At 30.1% G+C, this 22473-nt stretch overlaps 1 protein-coding gene, 1 long non-coding RNA gene and 2 pseudogenes across 5 annotated transcripts; 2 read left to right on the forward strand and 2 right to left on the reverse strand.

Moving 5' to 3' along the window:
• Window positions 1-1318: 1318 nt before the first annotated feature.
• Window positions 1319-3176, reverse strand: LOC137822559 (phosphatidylinositol-glycan biosynthesis class X-like protein). Of its 2 annotated transcripts, none has more exons than XM_068627463.2 (5): window positions 3115-3176; window positions 2830-2982; window positions 2346-2694; window positions 2066-2223; window positions 1319-1604 (listed from the first exon to the last, which is right to left on the reverse strand). In XM_068627463.2, exons 2-5 carry the CDS (start codon window positions 2914-2916, stop codon window positions 1338-1340), a joined length of 861 nt encoding a protein of 286 aa, XP_068483564.1. In that variant the 5' UTR covers window positions 2917-2982; window positions 3115-3176; the 3' UTR covers window positions 1319-1337. The 2 variants fall into 2 exon arrangements, with proteins under 2 accessions (XP_068483564.1, XP_068483565.1); XM_068627464.2 differs by having other exon boundaries at window positions 3081-3156.
• A 7193-nt stretch (window positions 3177-10369) lies between these two features.
• On the forward strand, window positions 10370-13371 carry LOC150025113 (uncharacterized; annotated as a pseudogene).
• A 134-nt stretch (window positions 13372-13505) lies between these two features.
• Window positions 13506-14210, forward strand: LOC150025114 (uncharacterized; annotated as a pseudogene).
• A 4800-nt stretch (window positions 14211-19010) lies between these two features.
• On the reverse strand, window positions 19011-20791 carry LOC137822525 (uncharacterized). 3 transcript variants are annotated; one of them, XR_016515270.1, is made up of 3 exons: window positions 20530-20791; window positions 19633-19791; window positions 19011-19533 (listed from the first exon to the last, which is right to left on the reverse strand). It is a non-coding gene; the product is annotated as an uncharacterized LOC137822525 (long non-coding RNA). The 3 variants fall into 3 exon arrangements; XR_011082933.2 differs by lacking the exon at window positions 20530-20791 and having other exon boundaries at window positions 19633-20520; XR_016515269.1 differs by lacking the exon at window positions 20530-20791 and having other exon boundaries at window positions 19011-19547; window positions 19633-20520.
• Window positions 20792-22473: the final 1682 nt, after the last annotated feature.

Raw genomic sequence — 22473 nt, forward strand, 5'->3', positions numbered from 1 at the left:
GGTTCTAAAGACTTTCAAATGGGCTCATGGATCTTGCTTTCCCGCAAACACACTTATTTTTGGGAAAACATAACCCACTGGGATATGCTCTCTCTGGATTTCTTCTGAAAAGGGCTGAAAATCCTGATCAACATTATTCTCTTCTTCTGATTGGACTATCAACTGTTGATCCAAACGGTGTTCAAGTTCTTCATTCCTTCTTTGTAAACAATCATGAACTTTTAGTGATTCTTCCAACATTTCTCTTGCTTGGATGCTTTCCCTTCTCATCTCGTCCTGGACTCTTCTAAATTCCTCCGCTTGTTCCTCGTTTCGTTTCCTCATAGTTTCCATTATGTCCATCAAAACTTGAGTCACATTAGACACCATTCCATTATCTTCTACCCTCAAATCACTCATTCTTATCGATGTTTTATAGTGGCACAGGAAAATTTTACCTGCCCCACGGTGGGCGCCAAATGTTTTAGCCAAGACAAATAACCTTGGACTTAAAACATCAAGATTGTTCAACACTCTAATTTTTTATGTTTTTTCTCCCCCCATTCTTAGTTAGTCTCCCTTCCATCTTATAGCTTTTATCGACCTACCCTCCTTCTCGCCTCTTCTTCTTCCTTGTAACTCCTTTGATTACTTAACTACCCATTACACAGATTCTATAACGATAATCTCTTCAGCACCAATCATTAAGGTAAATAACTGGATCGACCTCTGACCACACAATATATATATATATATATATATATATTCTACATTTTATTATTTATCTAAGAGAATATTTTGGGATAGAAAATGTTCACAATGTAAGTTTATCGAATCAAAGACTTCACACGCTACTTGTATTGAAGCTTTTGCCTCCTCCTGCAACTTTGCAATCTCTTCAACAAGAGTCACAAACGGTAATGTTAGAGAGATTTTTTTCATTCATTTTCACATTTCTCATTACCTTTTTTTTCATTCTTAAATATAGGTTGAATCTGAATCTACCAAGTTTGAATATGAAGATTGTGAAAAACAGGCTTAGAAATAAGATGAAAGATGAATTTGCACAAATTATTTGATTAAATATATTTAAAGAAGGTCTGCTGAAAATTTTGATACAAAGTCTGTCATTGATGATGTTCTGATTCTGATATGAATGAACTACGTACGTAACTTAAAAGGTATATACATTTAACTCCTACTATTTTGTAATTTCATATTTTTTAATATTTGTTGTTAGTTGTTTTTAGCCCCTATGCTTAACATTTGGACCACCCAGTCCTCTAAAATTTCTCTCGTGCCTCTCTTCTTTTCTTCAAATCAAAATTCCCATGCGATGTTCATAAATATTTTCTGAATCAGCTATTGGAATAATATAATGATGCAGCAACTATTGCAAGAGTTGATAACAAAGCTACAGTAAATGTAACAGTAGAAACAAGATTAGCATGCGTCTTTATTCCAGAAGGTATTTTCCAAACAATACGACTGTCGTACACATTAGCATCACCTTTTTCCAATTTGAAGAAGCAGTAGCGATTTTCCACCTTCTCCTTTGTGCTGCAGCGCACTAACATATCCGGTGCACCAAATTCAACTGCTGAGTACCCACTTTCATTCAGAGACTGCAAAAAAAGAGAGAAATGATGCAGTTGAGGCAGTGTCATAGACTATATAGGACATGTAATAACACTAGCATGAATGCTACTGATGCACTCTCTCCCACATTCTCTTTCAAACAATAAGAAAGAGTGTCTTGAAAGGAGAGATTTAGACTCTGTTACTAACCATCCTCATACTGATATAGTATTTTTTTTTTCAGGTCACTTCCATTTTATTCTTGCAGATGAACAAATTAGTATTGTTAACATAGTTTTACAACATTAGCACCAATAATCGTAAATAAAAAGTAATTAGCCTCGGTGATGTTGCTTCAACTTCATTTGGATCTCTAGTTGAATCAATTATCATGGTGAAACAATGTCAAATCCTCCATAATTTTTTGCTACTTTTGCAGAACATTAGATTTTAAAGAACAAGCTTGGCTGAATATGGTAACGAAGTAATTGAACCATAATAGTCTTACTTGGTAACGAGCATGCAATGGAAGCTCAATCTTGACATCAGTTGGCTCTTGCAATATATTTGGGTCTACAACTAAGTGAATTTCAACAGCAGAACGATTGGACAAGAATGAAGGCAGCTCCAGATTTGTATCACCAAAGACAGCTACATCACTGAACACTGCAATAAAAAGTGCAATTCACTAGAAAGAAACAAGGAGATACTCCTAAAATTACAAATATGGCTTCTTCTTTTTTTACATTTTTCTCTATAAATATGAAGCGCGGGTGTAGAATATTTACCACCACGCTGAACAAGATGTTGTAACTCAAATGGATCAGCAAAAACTCCAGAAGGAAGTCTTTCAATAATTATGAATTCACATGAGTAGCTTAACAGTTCAGACAAAGACTTTAACTGTTGGCTTTGAAATTTGATCAATGTAGAGACACTACGATGAGAACCTTCACCAGTAAGATTGCGCTTTAGATCTGACAATCTCCATACAAGATCATGCTTATCTGGAAGCACTTCACACAACTCAGAAGTGACTTTTTGAGAAACAAAGTTTTCGAAATCGGAATCGTGTAAATTGGTGTATGTGTCATAATAGAACTGCATCAGAAATTTATTGATGGGAGAATCCACCACCTGAAAACGCAAGAAATCATTTGGTAAAATTAAAAGAAAACAAAACAGATTATAATGCTGAAAGGGTGTGCCATGAATTTCTATATCATCAAAGACAGAGGAAAATCATTTATAAAGAAAGGGTATTTTACTAACCGGAGTTGAAAGTGAATCAGCAATTCCAGGTGAGAATAGGAAAGAAAGGCATGCTAATAAATGAAGCAAGGGTTGAATAGTTGCCATGAAGAAACGGAATTGATTTTGGGATAGAAGGGAAAGTTAGGGTAAAAAGTGATAATAAGACGCACCCTGTAAAAGATCTCGTTAGATGCAGATTCAGTGAGAAACAAAAATACAAATCTTCAATTCAAACAATTTTTCCACAGACAAATGCGCAGAAAACACACTGGCACACTTGAGCTTCAGCGCACAACATCGTACCTCGACTCTGGTTCTCGGATCTATGACAGTGGGGCTCGGTTCGGGTTTTCCGGATCCGAAACTTATCTTCTTAAATATTTCTCTGTATTATAATATTTTTACGAGATTTCTTTATTTATTTTATTTTTATAAATAGATTAAAGGTGTATGGATTTTTGTGTTATGTTAGTATTATCAACAAATAGAAAAAAAAAACTTGATCCAAGAACATAAAAATGTGTTTTTATTAATTTTAAAAGAGAGACAAAATGATGTGTTGGGTTGAACATTAAATCTAAAGATTTTTTTTTTGTGTTTAGAAATGTTATCTTTTATGATTTTTTTTTTCATGTCAAATGATTCAAGATACTAGCAATGAAAATAACCGTCCTAACATTTATGATCAAATTTTGTTTACTAAAAAATCAAGATCAACCTGTCTCGAGTCAGCTATCATAAGTCATTTTTGTACCTTGTGATAATGTTGAAAATAACAGTAATAATATTTGTGAGTCAAACATTAATGTTTAAGAAGAAGTTTGTTCCCATATAAATCAAAACCTCAATGAATATCATGATACCAAACAAAATTTAGAATCAGATCAGTTTGTCCGAATGAGTACTGGGATAAAAAAAAAAAAAAACTTACCCGAGTATCTAAAAGACTATTATTGTAATCTTAATATTTTCAATACATCTTCAAGAGTTAAATGTTCTTTGAATTATGTTTTGTCTTGCAACAATTTATTACCTTCTTACACATCTTTTGTTGAGTCTCTTTCTTCCTATGTTATGTCAGTTTTATGAGATTGAATTAATTTAAAATCCACTTCTTAATAATAATAGATAAATTTTGTTAATATTTCACAACTTCTTGTCAACAATGATATCTTTTAATTCCCTCATAATAATTCTCCAACTTTGTTTCTATATTATCAAATTAAATATGTACAATATTTAATATTTTTAATTTGAATGTTTAATCCATTTATACTTTTTTTTCATTGATAACTGATTTTCAATTAAATCTTATTACCAATCATATCTTTAGAAAATTATTCAACCACAGAATAATTTTGAAATAAATATTTTCAACATATTTTCTTTTCATCTGTATTTATTTATTAAATAAATAAAATATAAAATTATAATAAATTCACATCTATTTATTTCTTTTTATTAATTTTTATTTTTAAAATTTGTATTTTTTTTAAAATATAATAAAAAATTTAATCATTTGTTGTAAGTAAAATTTCATAAATATTTCACTAATGCAATTTTTTTTAATAAAATTAGTAGCTTTAAAATTTAGTTTATTAATATTAATGTTAGATTATGTAATTTATTCTTGAAAATTTTAAAAATTTAGATCCTATATAATACTTAATATATTTATCAATAATTATTGAATAAAGGGCACATTATATATAAATTAATATTTAAAATTAAATAAAATATTATTATTCGCATACTTATATTAAGAATATACATTTATAATTTATTTTAATTATATATATATATATATATATATATATATATATATATATATTCTAAACACCAATCTCAGATTCAAACATAAGAAAAACTGTTCGAACTTTAGGATATTGTAATTAAACATGGAAATTAAGAAGTGCTAAAGCAGTTACCTTGCCGAAGAGCAAGGAACAGCAAACCGGGTCATGCATTTTTTTTTATTTTTTTCCTTTTTACATAAAATAATTTTTCAAATACAAAAAATTATCTTATACAGTTAACTTTTTTAAAGACCAAGACTTTTGAAGAAAACTAATTGAATATAACAATATTTTTATATTTGAAAAAATCATTTTAGTTAAAAATAATTCAAAATAGTCTCTTGATTAGTTGTTTGCATCAAGCATATTGATGAGTTAACTCCTGTGAATAAAATATAAACAGAACCATATCTAATATATACCAACCAGCATTTTAATATTACATTAAAATAAAAAAAAATTGACAATATTTGGTATTGTTTTGTTTTGACGTAGTTCGTGTCAGCGTATAAAATATAAACAGATATGATTAAAAGATTGGACAATTTTATTTTATTGTGTAAAAAAAAAAATTGTTAATGCATATTGTCTAACAATAAATTTTTAAAAACTGTTAAATTTCAAAACCCGACGACTACATTGTAAAAAGTGTTTTCCAATTATAAGCAACTATTACGGGAAATATAGGCGCAATTGTTTCATATTCTTTTTATTTACTCGTGATTTAGAAATTTAACATACATAAAAAAAAAAATTTAGATAAGTTAAAATTGAAAAACAAATGTAAAATAAATTGATCAAACAATTTTTTTATTTTTTTTCTAATTTGAGTGTTTCTTTTTTTTCAAGTTTTTTCTCTTTTTTCATGGATAGTTTTGGAATCGAAGAGTCAGATGATATTCACGTCAAGGTTAAGATTGACCTGATTGTAGATACAAATGAATAGAGAATATAGTTACTTGAAATGGAGTGAAGAGAGTGATTGGAAATAAAAGTTACTTTATTTGATATGTGAGATTTTGTGTTTATGCTCGGTCTTAAAATAAGAAATTAAGGGAAGGATGGAGAAGTTAGTTTGCATATAAAAACTCTATATTAATATTAATTTAAAAAATTAAACAATAATTTTAATTTTTAAGTAATTCATATAAAATGACAAAATATCTCATTATTCTAATTATTCTAATAAAATGAGATATATTAAATAAGAATAAAATAAAAAAATATTTGTGTACACAAAAAACGGTTATAAGGAGAATCTCTTTATATAGGTATAGATATAATAGTAAACATGAAATTTTGCTTTAAATTTTGTTTTATTAATATATATATATATAAATAAATAAATAAATCAGTTGAAAGAAAACTCTATTTTTAATTATGTAATCATTTGCGAATTAGAAAATATGAGCGTTAGATAGTTATTATGATTTAGTTTTCAAAATAGTCAATAAATATCTTTCTATATTCAAAATAATCTCTCTTCCTTTCTTCTATTATTGCAAGGTTAACACGAAATCATTTGAAGTATAAAGTGAAGTGTTAATAATAATTGAGTTAAATTAATATCTATTTAACGTTAAGTTAATGCAATAATACTATGGCTTTTGTAGTGTGTAAAGTTTTGAAAGATTATAAATTAATAAGTTTTAACTATACAATCATCAAATAACATTTTTTCTATAATCTATTATAGTATACGGTATAACAAAAGATGGTAGTGTATACATGCTCAAAAACAATAATCTACCATCAATTAAAGTTTCAAAACTTATATTATACCGAACAATAAAATATAGCAAGCTTAGATTACATTTTATTTCAGCAAAAACCGAGGAGAATGAAAAAATGAATATGTTAATGTAATCAGGCAGACACATTGAAGATGCTCGAGGTAGGGCAATGTAAAATATTTCCTCGTAACTGCTTTATAAAGTTTGTGGAGAAGTAGTTACAAAATCATGATCCTATCATGTTTTTTTTTTTTTTTTTAATTTTTACAGTTTCGTTCTTAATTTTTTTGTTTAGATATAATGCCACTTCACCATTTAAGTTAGTGTTTTTTTATATAGTGATTTGATATTGAAAACATATTGATTCTTCTTACATTGGAATACTACCTATATATATTTATGAAAAATAATCAAATACCTCTTAATTACGATTTAAAAAATTATTAAACATAATATGATTATTAATCGTATATTTTGATTAATTATTTAAAGAATGTTATTAAAATATACCATCGATATATATTTCAAACTATCGACATACTCTTATTTCAGATATTTGTATATTTCAGATATAACTATATATAATTGTATATACAATTGTAATTGAATTAATTTGTCATTAAATTAAGTCATTAATTTATATTGGATAAATGCAGTTGATAACAGGTTGAATATGATACCCTTATTTGAGATAAGCAATGGTAAAGTTAACTCATATATTATTTTTCAACATGTTGTTGTATGAAGTATTTATTCTAATTATTTGGTTTTTACGTGATGTAACTATTTTGACAGTTAGAGTAGATAAACAAAATTCACGAAACGCAAGAATGAAAAGGAGAAATATACTTGCGCAGAAATCAATGAAGAACAAACAAAAAGTGTCAAGTACTAGTAATGGAGGTGAAAGTGAAAATTGTTCACAATTGTCGACACTTGAGTTCAATATCAGTAAAAAAAATGTCAGGTATGATAGGTTTAATCCTAGACATATTCACTATCTCTTTGTTTATTGTGCAATTAGAAATGTGAAATAAGTAAGTACCCAAAGGTGTAATTTTCATTACAAGTCATATTTCAGCTATAAGTGTATATACAATTGTAATTGAATTAATTTGTCATTGAAATAATTCATTAATTTATATTCGATAAATGCATTTGATAACACTTTCAATTGGATATCGTTATCTGACATAAACAATGGTAAGGTTAACTTATATATATATATATATATATATATTTTCAACATGTTGTTGTATGAATTATTTGTACTAATTATTTAGTTTTCACGTGATGTAATCATTTTTACAGTTATAGTAGATAAACATGATTCACGAAATGCAACAATGAAAAAGATAAATATACTTGAGCAGAAATCAATGAAAAAGAAAGAAAAAGTCTCAAGTACTACCAATGAAGGTGAAACTGAAAATTATTCACAATTGTCAACACTTGAGTTCAATATCACTAAAAAAATATCAAGTACGATGAATTTTATCCCAGTCATATTTAGTGTGCCCTTTTTTTGTGCAATAAGCCAAATGTGTATATTTTTATTAGAAGTCATATTTCATATATAATTGTACATAAGTGTTATATACAATTGTAATTGAATTAGTATATTATTATTATATTAAGTAAGATTGTGAACATGATACCCTGAAGTGAGATTTCGTTTTCAACATTTATGTTTTTTTGTGAATTATATGGATTATTTGTACTAATTTCTTGATTGTAGGCAAACATGATTCCAAAAAAGCAAGAATAAAAAGGAAAAATATACATGCTAAAAAATTGCTGAAAAACAAACAGAAACTTTTAGGTACAACACATTATCCTTCTATCGTTATTATAAGTCATATTTTACACACACTCTGAGAATAAAATGATAGGTTTATCAATGCCACACAGTATATCAGACATTGATATGAATAGAAACTATTCAAAATTGTCAACATATGAGATCAATATGAGTGAAAATATATCAGGTACAAAAACTCTTATCCAAACATATGTTTTGCACTTCTTTTTTGTCAAGTAACAATGTGTAATAAGTTCAACTTCAAAGATATATATAGCAAAAAGGTAATTTATATTGCTATGCATGCAAAATGTCTTGCTTAATTAAAAAGATTATCTTACCTTTGTTTTCACTTGATATTAGATGATGAACAAAGCAATTTCAACTTTGATTTGTATGCAAAAGCTGAAACTAAAGGTACATTTCTAAAAGAGTGATTGTGTTATTATTATATACTATATCTTATTACAAACATGATTACTTATTCCCTTTTTTTTGGAAATTAGGAATTCTTGAATTTGGACAACTTGCTATACAGTGTGAGCATTGTATGGCTGAAGTTTGGTATGAGGAAAGATCGGATAAAACACAAACATATAAAAAAAATCATTTGTCCATATGTTGTCAAAAGGGAAAAGTTCAACTTCCTTTTTTACAAAAACTTCCTCAATTGATTCAAAGGTTATACAATGGTCAAGACAGTAGAATCAATCATTATTTACAAAACATCGGAACTACAACAATATGTTTTCATTCACTTCAATTGGCGGTAAGATTCATTCTTCAATTAATGATGGATGTGGACCTTATTTTGAATGGCCAAAATTACCATCGAATTGGGAGTTTGCTACCAGAAAGTGGACAGACTCCTAAGTTTGCCCAGTTGTACATATATGATACTGAAAACGAAGTAAAAAATAGAGTCTCTAACTTTGAGTAAGTGTTCATAGATTGCTTTTCTTTTGAAAAATGTTGTACTGCTCACAACTAAAAACTTTCAATATGAATTGTACAGTTCCAAAATGAAAAACTCTAGATTTGACAAGTCATTGATTACAAATTTGATGAAGATGATTGATTACCACTGATAACTGTTGTTTTGCTCTCAAATTAAGATGATTCTAGCGTAGATTTGCCTAATGCTAGAGAGATGATAGTATAAAAGTGGTCAGATGACCCCAAGTCATTTCCCAACGAATCCAATAGTGATTTCAGTGAATAGAATTCAAAACCTATCCGCAAACAATGAAAATTAGCAATAATGGTAAAGTAAAAGGGGTTGTGATCGTTAAGAAAATATAAATGATGATTTAAATTAGTAAAGAATGCAGATTGACTCACAAGTTCTTCCACCAATGAATTCTTCACAAGTTTTCTAAAGATTATTCCTTTCTCAATCCTCAACAGAGCTAAACTAGATTGAACATGCGCCAAACCTAATTCAACTGAAGCTCACCGATAAAGCATACGTCTATCGGTTTAATCAATACCCACTCTGTTCCATGTGTATACTCCATGGGAATGCTTATCTCCTCTCTCTTGAATCATGCGCCTAAGAAATTAATTAGAACAATACGAACTAACTAAGAAACCAAAGTTTAAGATAAGGATGACTCTCAATTATGCGTTCAAGTACAACCTCTCACAAAAACTAGTTTTCCTGGAGATTAGACAATAAAAACAACTGTTATAGAGAATTAAAAATAGAAACTTTTATTGATCAAAGGAATCAACCAAAAGGTTTAGCTTTCCATGTGGAGGCAAAAGAATTACAAAGAAGAAAAGAAACTAAGAAAACCCTATGAAATTCTCTCCCTTTTCTACTTGATGCTTGTGTCCTTTTATAGGCTTTTCTGCTCCAAGGATCTTGGGAAAATATTGCAGTTTAGATTTTGTAAACAGTTTTCAACTTTCCATAATTCTTTTTATTTTGCAGAAGATTTGCTTCCAATTCTGTTTCTGGGATCTTGAAGCTTTTATTTTCTCTTTCTTCTCCTCATAATTTGTTTTCTGTTTAGATTCAAAGAAGTAACTTGGACTTTTGCATATTTGGCCCATTCACAAAGGTAGACTACTTCAGATCATTTACCCCAATAACACAAAATTACAAAAAATAATAGTTAATGCCCAAATAAACCCAATTATATGAATATTAATTAAAACAACAGATTTATTTATTATTATAGTCCAATAATCTATGATTAAAGCTATTAAGTGTGAATAAATATATGCTCATAAACCACAATGTTCTTGCATAATCCTTTAGAAGAGTTAGAGATGTCTTACAGACTGATGAACATTCTGACTTTGGATTGAGATTATATAGAAATCGATTCAAGGATCCTAGAATTTACAATACTTCTACATCTGATGAGATATCATCATTAGTAATGGGTTACCTTAGTACCATGCATGTAGGAAGAAATATCATTGTCAAAAAAAGTTGTGGAGAATTGACAAAACTCCATGAAACCCATACAACTTTCATTCCATTGCAATATCCCTTATTGTTTCCATATTGAGAAGATGGTTATCAAGAACATATTCCAATCCGTGAAGCTATCACAACCAGTCACATAAGGAAAAAGATTTGTATTTCCTTTAGGGAATTTATTGCTTTTAGAATTCAAGACAGACAAATTGAGTTTGGCAATATAGTAATCTCACGTCGCCTGTTTCAACAATTTTTGGTTGATTCATACACGATGATTGAGGCACAAAGGTTGTCATTCATTAGAGCTAACCAGAAACTTATTCGTTGTGATACTCTTCATGGTGTACAAGAAGCAGTACACCAAGGAGAGACAAATTCTTCTATCATAGGAAAGCGTATAATTCTACCCTCATCGTTTACATGTGGTATGAGGTATATGTTCAATAACTGCCAAGATGCTATGGCCATATGTAAGAAATTTGGATATCCAAATTTGTTTATCATAATTACGTGCAACATAAACTGACATGAAATACGTGATTTAGTTTCCTCAAGAGGTTGTGCAGCATCTGATAGACCCGCATTGTGTATAGAGTATTTAGAATGAAGTTGGATCAAATGATGACTGATTTAAAAAAAATGAATTCTTTGGCAAAGTAAATGAAGGTAATTTAATTTTTTTGCTTCTCATACATATTACTATTATTTCATAAGTTATGAAATCTAATATTCAATTCCTTTACTAATGTAGGCATGTACACAATTGAATTTCAGAAAAGGGGATTACCATATGCTCATATATTATTGTGGTTAGACGGTGCAAATAAGTTGTTAAATCTAAGGGACATTGATAAAGTAATTTCAGCAGAATTACCTCATGCAGAATCGTATCCTAAATTGGCAAAGACAGTTGCTACATTCATGATACATGGACCATGTGGTCCCGCTCCGCTAGATTTAGCTCACCTTGCATGAAAGGAGGTAGATGTTCTAAATTTTATCCCAAAAAATATACATTGTCCACTACTATTGATCAAGATGGATATTCATGTTATAGACGTAAAGATAATGGCATATTCATACAAAAGAATGTGATTAAATTAGATAATAGAAACGTTGTCCCATATAGTCCATTTATTATCATGAGATATCAAGGCCATGTTAATACGGAATATTGCAACAAATCCAACTCAATCAAGTATTTGTTTAAATACGTCAACAAAGGTCCTAATACGACAAGTCTTAAATAAAGTTTGATGAAGACTCAGTTATAGATGAGATATAACAATACTATGATTGTAGATACATATCTCCATGCGAAGCAGCTTGGAAAATATTTGGGTTTGATATTCATCATAGATGGCCTCCTATTCAAAGATTAACATTCCATTTATTCCATGATCAATCAATGTTGTTTAAAAATGATGAAATTAATGACGTCTCGAAGAATAATGAAAACAAGAATACCTTGTTCTTAGCTTGGTTTGAGGCTAATAAGAAATATGTTGAAGGGAGAACTTTGACGTATGTTGATTTCCCTACCAAATTTGTTTGGATGGCTCAACAAAGAGAATGGAAACCAAGAAAAAACGGATTTAGCATTTGAAGACTTACCTTTGTCCCTCTAGGCTCAAACGAATTGTATTATTTGAGGATATTGCTAACAAATAAAACAGGTTGTACTGACTATGACAACATAAAAACTGTTAATACCGTAACTTACAAGACGTATCAAGAAGCATGCTTTGCAATGGGCATATTAGCCGATAATAAAGAATTTATTGGTGCAATTAAAGAATCTAACTGCATTGCTTCTGCACAACAACTGAGAACTTTGTTTGTTACACTGTTAATGATGAATACAATGACTAAGCCTGATGAAGTCTAAAGATGTACTTGGGAGTTACTATGTGATGATGTTCTATACAAAAAAAGGAGAGAGTTAAACTTACCAAGTATAAACGAATTGCTTATTGCAAAGTTAAATTATAATTCAAAGTTATGTAATTTATGCTTATATTTGATGGACTTAAATCAAATGTCTAATATAATTGTTTTTTTCTAGGCCTTCATATTGACGATTCTGAATTGCAAAATATTTGTCTTTTACAAATTTGTCTTTAAAGGATTTCAGTTGTCTACCCCAGCCTATTCGTTCAAATTCATATATTTTTTAAAATAGATTTCTTATTGATGAACTCAGTTATGATAGAACAACCATGTCTGAAATGCATGAATCATTATATATATATATATATATATATATATATATATGTCTTACTATTGAACAACTGAATGTATATGAAAATACAATGACAGTTGTACATAATCAAGTAGGAGGTTTTTTTTCTTATATGGATATGGCGGAACAGGCAAAACATTTATGTGGAAAACATTGGTCCAGTGGAATTAGATCTACAGGAATGATAGTATTAAATGTATCTTCAAGGGAGATTTCTTCTTTATTGCTTCCTAGTGGAAAAACAACTCATTCTACCTTTTGTATTCCACTTTATAAATGAGGAATAAACCTGTAACATAAGTCATGGAATTCTTCATTCTAAGTTATTGATTGAGACAAAGTTGATTATATGGGATGAAGCTCCAATGATGAACATGTTATGTTTTGAGGCTTTTGAAAGAACATTAAGAGATATTATGAAGGTTGTAGATGAAGAGAACAGTAAGAAGCCTTTTGGTGGCAAAGTTGTTGTTCTAGAAGGTGATTTTAGGCAAATTCCGCCTGTTGTCAAAAAGGGATCAAGATACAACATTGTAAACTACTCTGAATTATGAAAACATTGCAAATCAAGAATCAGTTCAGAGTGCTACAGAGATAAAGGAATTTGTTGAATGGATTCTAAGATTGGTGATGGAAATATGAAGTTAAATGAAAATGGGGAAGGCATAATTGAAATACACATCTCTTAATCGAACACAATGAGTCACCTCTACTTAGCTTAGTCGAATTTGTGTATCTTAAATTCTTGGATAATATGAGAAATGCTAACTATTTTGATGACGGTGCAATACTTTGTCCAACAACTGAGTGTGTAGATGAAGTTAATGAATGTACCCTATGTTTAATGAATGGAAAAGAAGTTACTTACTTAAGTTCAGACACACCTTGCCCGTTTGATGAACAAGGAGACATTCAAGTCAAGTGGTTTGCATAAGAGTTTTTAAACGATGTTAGATGCTCAGAAATTCCTAATCATTGCCTAAAACTGAAAACTAGTGTTCCAATAATGCTTTTAAGAAATATTGATCAAGCAAATGGATTATGTAATGGTACCAAATTACAAGTTAATGAGTTGGGAAAGAATGTTATTGGTGCTACAATCATTACCGGCAAAAACATTGGGCATAAAATACTCATTCCTAGAATGGACTTGATTCCTAGAATGACTATAAATAAAAGCCAAGGTCAAACACTTTCCAAAGTTGGGTTTTATCTTCGAAGACCTGTATTTACACATGGGCATTTATATGTTGTTGTTTCTCGAGTAAAATCCAAAAAAGGTTTGAAAATCTTAATTTTGGATGAAGATGGACAACGATGTACTTCAACAATTAATGTTGTTTACAATGAAGTGTTTCAAAATCTTGAAAATACGATGTCACATAACACATGAGGTATGAACAACTAATGTCTTATTTTCTTACATATAAAAAACATCACTGCCATGACAGAAAATGTGATTGTGTACCAGTATATGTCATGATTGTGTACCATCATATATTTTATTTGTGTTATAGTTTATGTTTTTATTTAATATGTTTATGATGTAATGATTTTTTTTTTAGGTAATATGTTGGTCGATCACAACTCAGAATGTTACAGTTACTTAAATCTAAGTTATTAGCGTTTTATATTATAATTGTTGGCTGTAACATGCTTTACAATATAAAGTTAAGGTAACAATTGTTTTGGTAATTTCTTAACCTCAGTCCATTTTTTAGTTTTTTAGTTTTCTTATGTCTAATGTAGTAACAGTTGGCTTATTTAAAATGTGTTCAATTTTAATTTAATATTGTTACATAAAAATAAGCCAACTATAGCAACACATGTTTCACGTATCAATTCTGATTTTTAGTTTTTACTCTGTTATGCTTTCATACGTATGTTACAGTCTCAAATGCTTGATTATTAGTGGAATTTAAATTGATTATTATCATTATACATGAGTTGCAATAAATTGTTTATTAGGCATAACCCATTTATACATGCTTACAACAAATGTCAGACAGAGCATTTATTGTGGCATTTAATGCATTTGAAGTTCCACAACGTAATTTTAATAGTTATATAGTTCGTGCTACATAATTTATAACTTACTCATTACATTATGCATTTAACCATTATTAATTCACCCTGATTTTTCATTGAAATGTTAATATATATATATATATGTTTTTTTTTATATATTTATATATATATAAATATTTATTTAATGTTTATCTACATATAAATCTTTATATATATATAATTTAATACTAATCAATATATGAATATATTATATATTATTTTATTTTATAAATATTAAAAATATATTAATTTGAAAATATATTAATATATATATATTATATTTACTTATACTTATATATATATATATTACTATATTAAAATGTAAAAATGTAAAAAATATGAAATATTAAAATAAGATTAATATTAATTAATTTTGAAATGCTTTAAGTGAAAAACAAGAAAAACAAGAATTGATGGTTGCAGTTTGGAAAAGGCAAACGTGATGGAAAAACGCTCTTCTTCTAATAGTGATCTTTATAATTTCTTCTTTGGATGGATGATGAACGAGTTTTGAGGAGCGAAAGCATTAAAGAAACACAAGAGGAGTTTCCATGGATTGAAATGAAGTTAGGAATTACTGAGAGTGAGAGGTGAGGCCAACTCACTAGGAAAGAGTCTAGGCTAAGTCTTAAAGGAGACTAACCTAGGGAGAACTTAAGAAGAAGTAGAATGGCCAAAAATAGGCAGAATTTCATTACTAATTCTAAGTTTAAAAAAAATACATGTATAAACGACTCCTATTTATAGGAGAAAGTCTGTCAAAAACTCTCAAATAAGAGTGTGACAAGTGTCACTACCTTACTGGTGCAAATCCTCTCCTTTAAGGAGAAGACATGTGGAGCCTCATGCCTTCCTTGCCTACATTTCTATTTGCACCCCTCTTTTACTATTTTACACTTTACTTTATTTTCTATTTACATATTTCCCTACTTTGGCCCAAAATACAAGGCCCAAAACTTCCTAACCACTCTATACAATTTTTACAAGGCTAAGAAGAAGAAAAAGACTCTACAAACTCTTCATTAAAGTTTGATCTTCATCTATCTTCTTGGCCGAATATTTTGAGGCTGGACGGTTGACATCATCCCCTCCCTCTTAAAAAGGATCTGTTCTTAGATCTAAATTATGCTCAATGACAGAAGTCTCTATTTATTTGATGTTTTCCTCCTGGATCAAATGTCAATCTACAGTAAACATCAAACAAACATGAGACAAATTTCTTTTTTTAAAAGAAAATTAAAACAAAAGAAAACTAAACAAAAATAAGGTCCTTTATCTTTAAAATTCTTTTTAAAGAAAAATATAAGACCCCTTTCAAAAATATTTTTGTTCACTTTGTGTTGTTTATTGCCCAAGCTAGGCAACAACATCACAAAGTTTGGTTTTTGAGATTTTTGTAAAGAAGAATGAACATTATATAATTGAAAAGAAGTGTTCAAAGTATTGCAATCCCCCTTTAAGGATTCTTTCTTAGCTATGCTTTCAGGGGGTGTCATAAAAGACTCTTTCTTTGTTGGTTTCCTCTTCTTCCTTTTCAATCAAACATTCTTCAGTATTTTCTATGGAGGAAACATTTATATCTATATTTGGTTCAGCTCCAAACTTGGATTTTTCTGCAAGCACATCCTCATAAGGGTTTTCTAGAGAAGATAAACTGTTATCGATATCTGATTCAACTACATAAAAAAGTGTTTTTTGTATTTTCCTTTTCTATCATAATTTTTTCTCTCTTTTCTTTTTCTTCTCTATGTTTCCTTTCGTTCTCCTCTCTTTCTCTTTTCTCATTCTCTTCTTTCTTTCTAACAAGAGCTTGAAATTTTTCTTTAAATTCTTTTTCTTCGTATATAAAGTTTCTTCCTTTTTCTACAAGCTCTTTCGTTTCTTCTCTAAGCTTCTTCTTTCTCACATATTAAGGCAGAACAAACTTTCTTCTCATGCACATCTTCAATTCATCCCAATTAAGTACTTTTGCTTTTCTACCAATTCTAACATTAGTTTCCCTTTTTGTCCACCAAGACATATCATATTCTTGAAAACTTAGGGTAGCCATGAAAATCTGCTAAATTCATCCAATTGGTGTTTTTCAAAGATTTGATCAACTTTTCTCTCCCATTCTAAATATGCTTCAACATTTTTATTTCCATCAAACTAAGGAATGTATACTTCAGACTCGGTAGAATAATATAAACTTCTAGGCTCAAAACACATCCCTTTTTTTTTATAATAAGGGTTATAAATCTTTCTTCTATAACTATGCTCCTTATCTCTATGACTATTTCCTTTTTGCCTTCAAATTCTAAGTTCCTTCTCAAGAATGGCAAGACGGGTATCTCTTTCAATCTTTTACTTTTGAATAACCTCTTGTTGCCTCCACGGTTGAAGTGACTTAAGTTCTTGAGAAATAATTTTCAAATTCTTTGATGAAGAACTTGAATCACTTTTGCTATAATGAGAAGTATACATAGACATTAAGCTTTTGTATTTAAGAGATTTTTCACAAAAAGGAAAATGAGTTTAGCACACAAGGTAAATTCCCAGGAAAGAGAGGTGGCTCACAATGGACACTTTTAAGTACCAAGTCTTTCCTAGCCAGAACTTATCCCGATGCACTTCTCAAATCTCCTTCCAATGAAAACTTTTTCACCATAAACAAAGTGTTTTCTAAAGAAGAAAACTAAAAAAAACTTTTAAAAACTAAGAATTTAAATTGCAAAAATTTAAACTAGACGACTCCTAATGGTGAGGCTTGTTGGCACTTGTGAACCTTCAAGACACACTTACCGTATAAAGCGTGCATCTAATAGGCAAATTAAAGAAAACTTGTAGGAGATGGAAGAACACCAAAGGCTCTTCCAAGACACCTAAAGTAAAGATAATGGCCAAATTACAAAAATTGAAATCACACAAAAAATCTTCAAAGTTCTCTTCTATTCTCTCAGAAGTGTTTCTCTCCAAGCCTCTACTTGTTTGTCCTCCAAAGTTGAGTACCTCTTGCAAAAGTTCTTTGCCTTTTCTTAGGATGCTACCTAGAAGTTAGCTCAATTCTCACAAAGAACAAATTCAAGGTATATTCCACTTCAAGAGGTCAATAATAAAAGCAATAAAAGCTCAAATTGAAGAGTGAAACTCAAAGGAGATTAGAGATGACAAACACAAAGATTATCCATAAAATCAAGACAAGCAAGAAATTATATATTTTCAAGAAAGTAGGCACTCAAATGAATTTCCTAGAGAATGGTTCTAAAATGGATTACAAAATTAAAACAAAGAATGAACAAATTTCTTAATAGAGCATGAAATCCAAAATGTTGTCGGTGGAATATGCTGGTCCAATTACTTCACTACAATTAATTAATCAATTCAGCTAATTTTAGAATTTACACTGCAACTCACGTGCAGCCACAACCTCAAATTGACTTCTTTGTGTAAATTGAAAACACCAATTACAATTCTTGCAGCCCAACAAATGAATCAAAGCAATGTCAACAAATGTCACGGTCCCACCACATACACTAACGCGTACCAATTTATAGCACCAACAATTCAACTCCAAGTGTTATGTCATTGTGCCAATTCTTACCAATTGAAACAAAGAAAATTCAAGAGCGTGGGTCCTACTTCAACTTGTTAAAGTTTCTTTCCTTTCAATTTTTTTTTCAAGTGCAGAAAATTCCAATTGAAATGTTAGCTCAAATTCACCTTTAGTTGCATGTACTTTTCATCCTTTTGAATTCAAAACAAAGCTGAAGCTATTTTTTTTTCACGTGAACATTGTTGTTGCACTTTATATAAATGCACCAATTCTTCCCGCACGAATTTCGGAAATCACCAGCTAAGTTCCCAATTCCAGTTGTACTAAATCACAGCTGATGTTTGTGCTCACCAAATTCTCATCAAATTCATGCTGCCATTTCAAACAGTTCCTTCCACCAAGAATAACAAAGATCAAATGAAAATTCAGAGGCACAGTTTCAATTAGAAACTACAACAGCAAAAACCAGAAAACAAAAAGTTTGATTCCAAATAAACTGCACTAAAACAATTTATCATACACTTTCTAGCAGCTGTCTAAAACTGTTAAACCAAAAAATTATGCACCCAAATCTTCACTCAATCAGAACACCAATTTAGCTTTTGCACTAGGAATCACAAATTCAAATTCAAGTGATTAAAGCCATGAAATCTGCAGTAAAACTTTCCACCAAAGTTCATTAAACAACACTGAAACAACCAGCAAAATATCAACAACTTCAAAATTCGCACCGAAACAGCCAAACTGCACCAATTCTAGAATTGGAGTCAAATTATCAAACAGATGGTATACTAAAAATAAAAATCTGCACCAATTCTAAATCACCAATGTTGCCTCTGCTTTGGTTCAAAATAAGATCAAATTAATGCACCAAACAATTCTTTCCACCACGAACACTAAAATCTCCCTAAACAATACTTGTTCCAACTTGAATTTGTAGCTGCTTCGCTTGGAAAAATCTTAGGTCACGAACAACACTGCTTCCAACAATTCCACTAAATGGATTTATGCTGCTTCAGTGAAGAACAACGAAACAGTTCCGATTAGCACTTTTCCAATGCGATTCTAGATCCAGTGGGGATGTAAACTTATGTTTCCGCTGGAAACCACAACATCTCTGTTTCGCAATCACTACTCAGTGTTCTCAGATCACAGGATTTAAAAATCGATTCAGAGAATGAAGAATAATAAGATTATAAATGCATCGAAAACTCACCTGAAATGCCACTTCTGTTCACCAATTTAGGTTACCGGAAACGTAAAAACCTTCATCCACTGATTCTGTTCACCGGAAGCCGCAAAACCTCCTTACACCAATTTCGTTCTCCAAAAACTACAAAACACCTCCGTTCGAGATTCCTCTAACACCGCACCGCTTCAATTAGATTTCACACCGAACAATTTTTTCGTCAAAATTTTGTTTCTCAGTTTCGCACCAAACTCAGCTCACATGTTTTCAAAATCACATTAAGAATGAAGAACAAGATGAACAAATTGAAAACGCATATGAACGTGAACGAGCAACAATTTTCGTGAAATTTTGACAATAGAAACAGAATCAGAACTGCTATTTGCACCACAGATCCAATGAGATCTCACAAACAGATCCAGATTACTCTTCACATCTTGAAATTTCTTTTTAAACCACGAACAATTTTTGGAAAAAATTTAGAGAATTTTCGAAAATGAATTTTGAGAGAATGATAATGGAACCCTAACTCAAAGAAAATTGCTAATGATCTAGTAGCAATTTATGAACTCAAAAACGAAAATCAAAAGCACTCAAGAGCTCTAATCTATGAAGAAATTTGAAAAAAAATCAAAAAGTTTAACCAATGAATTTTGTGACAATTTTTGGACTAAACATGACTCCGGACAAAACATTTATGTCAAAATGACTCAAATATAAGAAAATTTCACCAAACAAATTTGAAGAAAACTCAAAAAGTTCAAAAAGCACACATGAACATGAACACAAGAACACCTAAAAATATATACATGAAGTTTCAAGTAAGAACAACTAATTTGAACTGAACAAAAACACAAAATCATGAAAAACAAAATATGAAAACAACGCGAAATTATGAAAAAAAGTAGAAGAAAATCTTACAACCATAGCTCTCAATACCAAATGATGGAAAAAAACTCTTCTTCTAATAGTGATCTTTGTAATTTCTTCTTTGATGGATGATGAAGGAGTTTTGAGGAGCGGAAGCATTAAAGAAATGCAAGAGGAGTTTCCATGGATTGAAATGGAGTTAGGAATTTGTGAGAGTGAGAGGTGAGGCCAACTCACTAGAAAAGAGTCTAGGTTAAGTCTTGAAGGAGATTAACACGGAGAATTTAAAAATATGTAGAATGGCCAAAAATAGGTAGCATTTCATTACTAATTCCAAGTTAAAAAAATACATGTATAAAAGATTCGTATTTATATGAGAAAGTCAGTCAAAAACTCTCAAATGAGAGTGTGACAAGTGTCACTACCTTACTGGTGCAAATCCTCTCCATTAAGGAGAAGATATGTGGAGCCTCATGCCTTCCTTGCCTACATTTCTATTTGCACCCCTCTTTTACTATTTTACACTTTACTTTATTTTCTATTTACATGTTTCTCTACTTTGGCCCAAAATATAAGGCTTGATCTTCATCTATCTTCTTGGCCGAAAGTTTCGAGATTGGACGGCTGCCATCAAAACGTCTCACATTTTACATATTAATATGCTATTTATATGTGTGGTTTATGAGATTATTATATACCCATAATCTTATTTCATTATTTGTGTTGTAAGTCCTTTCATATTCTTCTCTTCATTTCTTCCTTTCATTTACTATGAAGACAATGATGGCAATTGCTGACAAGATTGTCACATTGGATATCAAAGACATGTTCTGGACAATGAGTGTTAAGGGTAATGTATGTGTTTTTGGGGTTTATGCTTTTATATTGATTTTCCACAGTTCAATGAATTCCTTATACTTTTATATATATATATATATATATATATATATATTACTATATTAATATTTAAAAATGTAAAAAATATGAAATATGAAATTAATATTAATATTAATTAATTTCGAAATGCTTTGAATGAAACGTCGGAATGGATGGTGGCAGTTTGGAAAAGCCAAACGTCTCACATTTTGGATATTAATATGTTATTTATAGGTGTGGTTTCTGAGATTATTGTATACCCAGAATCCTATTTCATTGTTTGTGTTGTAAGTCCTTTCATATTCTTTTCTTCATTTCCTCCTTTCATTTACTATGAAGATAATAACCGCAATCTAAGGAGATTGTCGGATTGGATACCAAAGGCATGTTTTGGACAATGAGTGTTAAGGGTGATGTATGTGTTTTCTTGGTTATGCTTTTATATTGATTTTTCACAGTTCAATGAGTTCCTTACAGTTTTTATTTTGATTTTTAAATAACAGTATGATATTGTTGATCGCGCATTTGCTATAGAATTTCACAATGAACTTGGTGAGCACTGGTTGCTGGCAGATAATTACGGGAACACCCATGTTGTAATGTACAACATGGATTTGTTGAATCCTAAAATAACCTATGCATAGGGGGTTTACGTCATTTTATGATCTTAAAGGAGAACACTGTGTATATTTCTGGTATGTTGGTGATAACTGCTTTCATATAAATGTCCACATGGAAGAGGCTTCTCAAATGATGGTATCTAACTATTTTGCTGAAGCTCAACTTTGTCAACCACTCACCAATGATCCTTTTCAACATTTCTCTATAACATTGTCTCTTTGTCAGACTCAATCAAGTTCTCTGGTGACATTTTACTTTTGTCTTATTTAATATTTCAATCCTTATTTTGTAAATTAAGTTGTTTACACATTGTTTTATTTTCTTGAATTATTTACCTGAGCATTTTGCCAAATACATTCGTAGAAGCAGATTCAAAAAAGTTGTTCTTCATGGGCTTATAAAAGATGTTCAATGCAAGGTTTCATGGAGACCTTTACCTGCAAAAAAAAAATGTGAAGATTGGATATGACTGGAAGAACTTATGCCAAGTTCATTCTTTTT

Source organism: Phaseolus vulgaris, chromosome 9, assembly GCF_051622355.1.
Source record: "Phaseolus vulgaris cultivar YP4 chromosome 9, ASM5162235v1, whole genome shotgun sequence".
Lineage (NCBI taxonomy): Eukaryota > Viridiplantae > Streptophyta > Magnoliopsida > Fabales > Fabaceae > Phaseolus > Phaseolus vulgaris.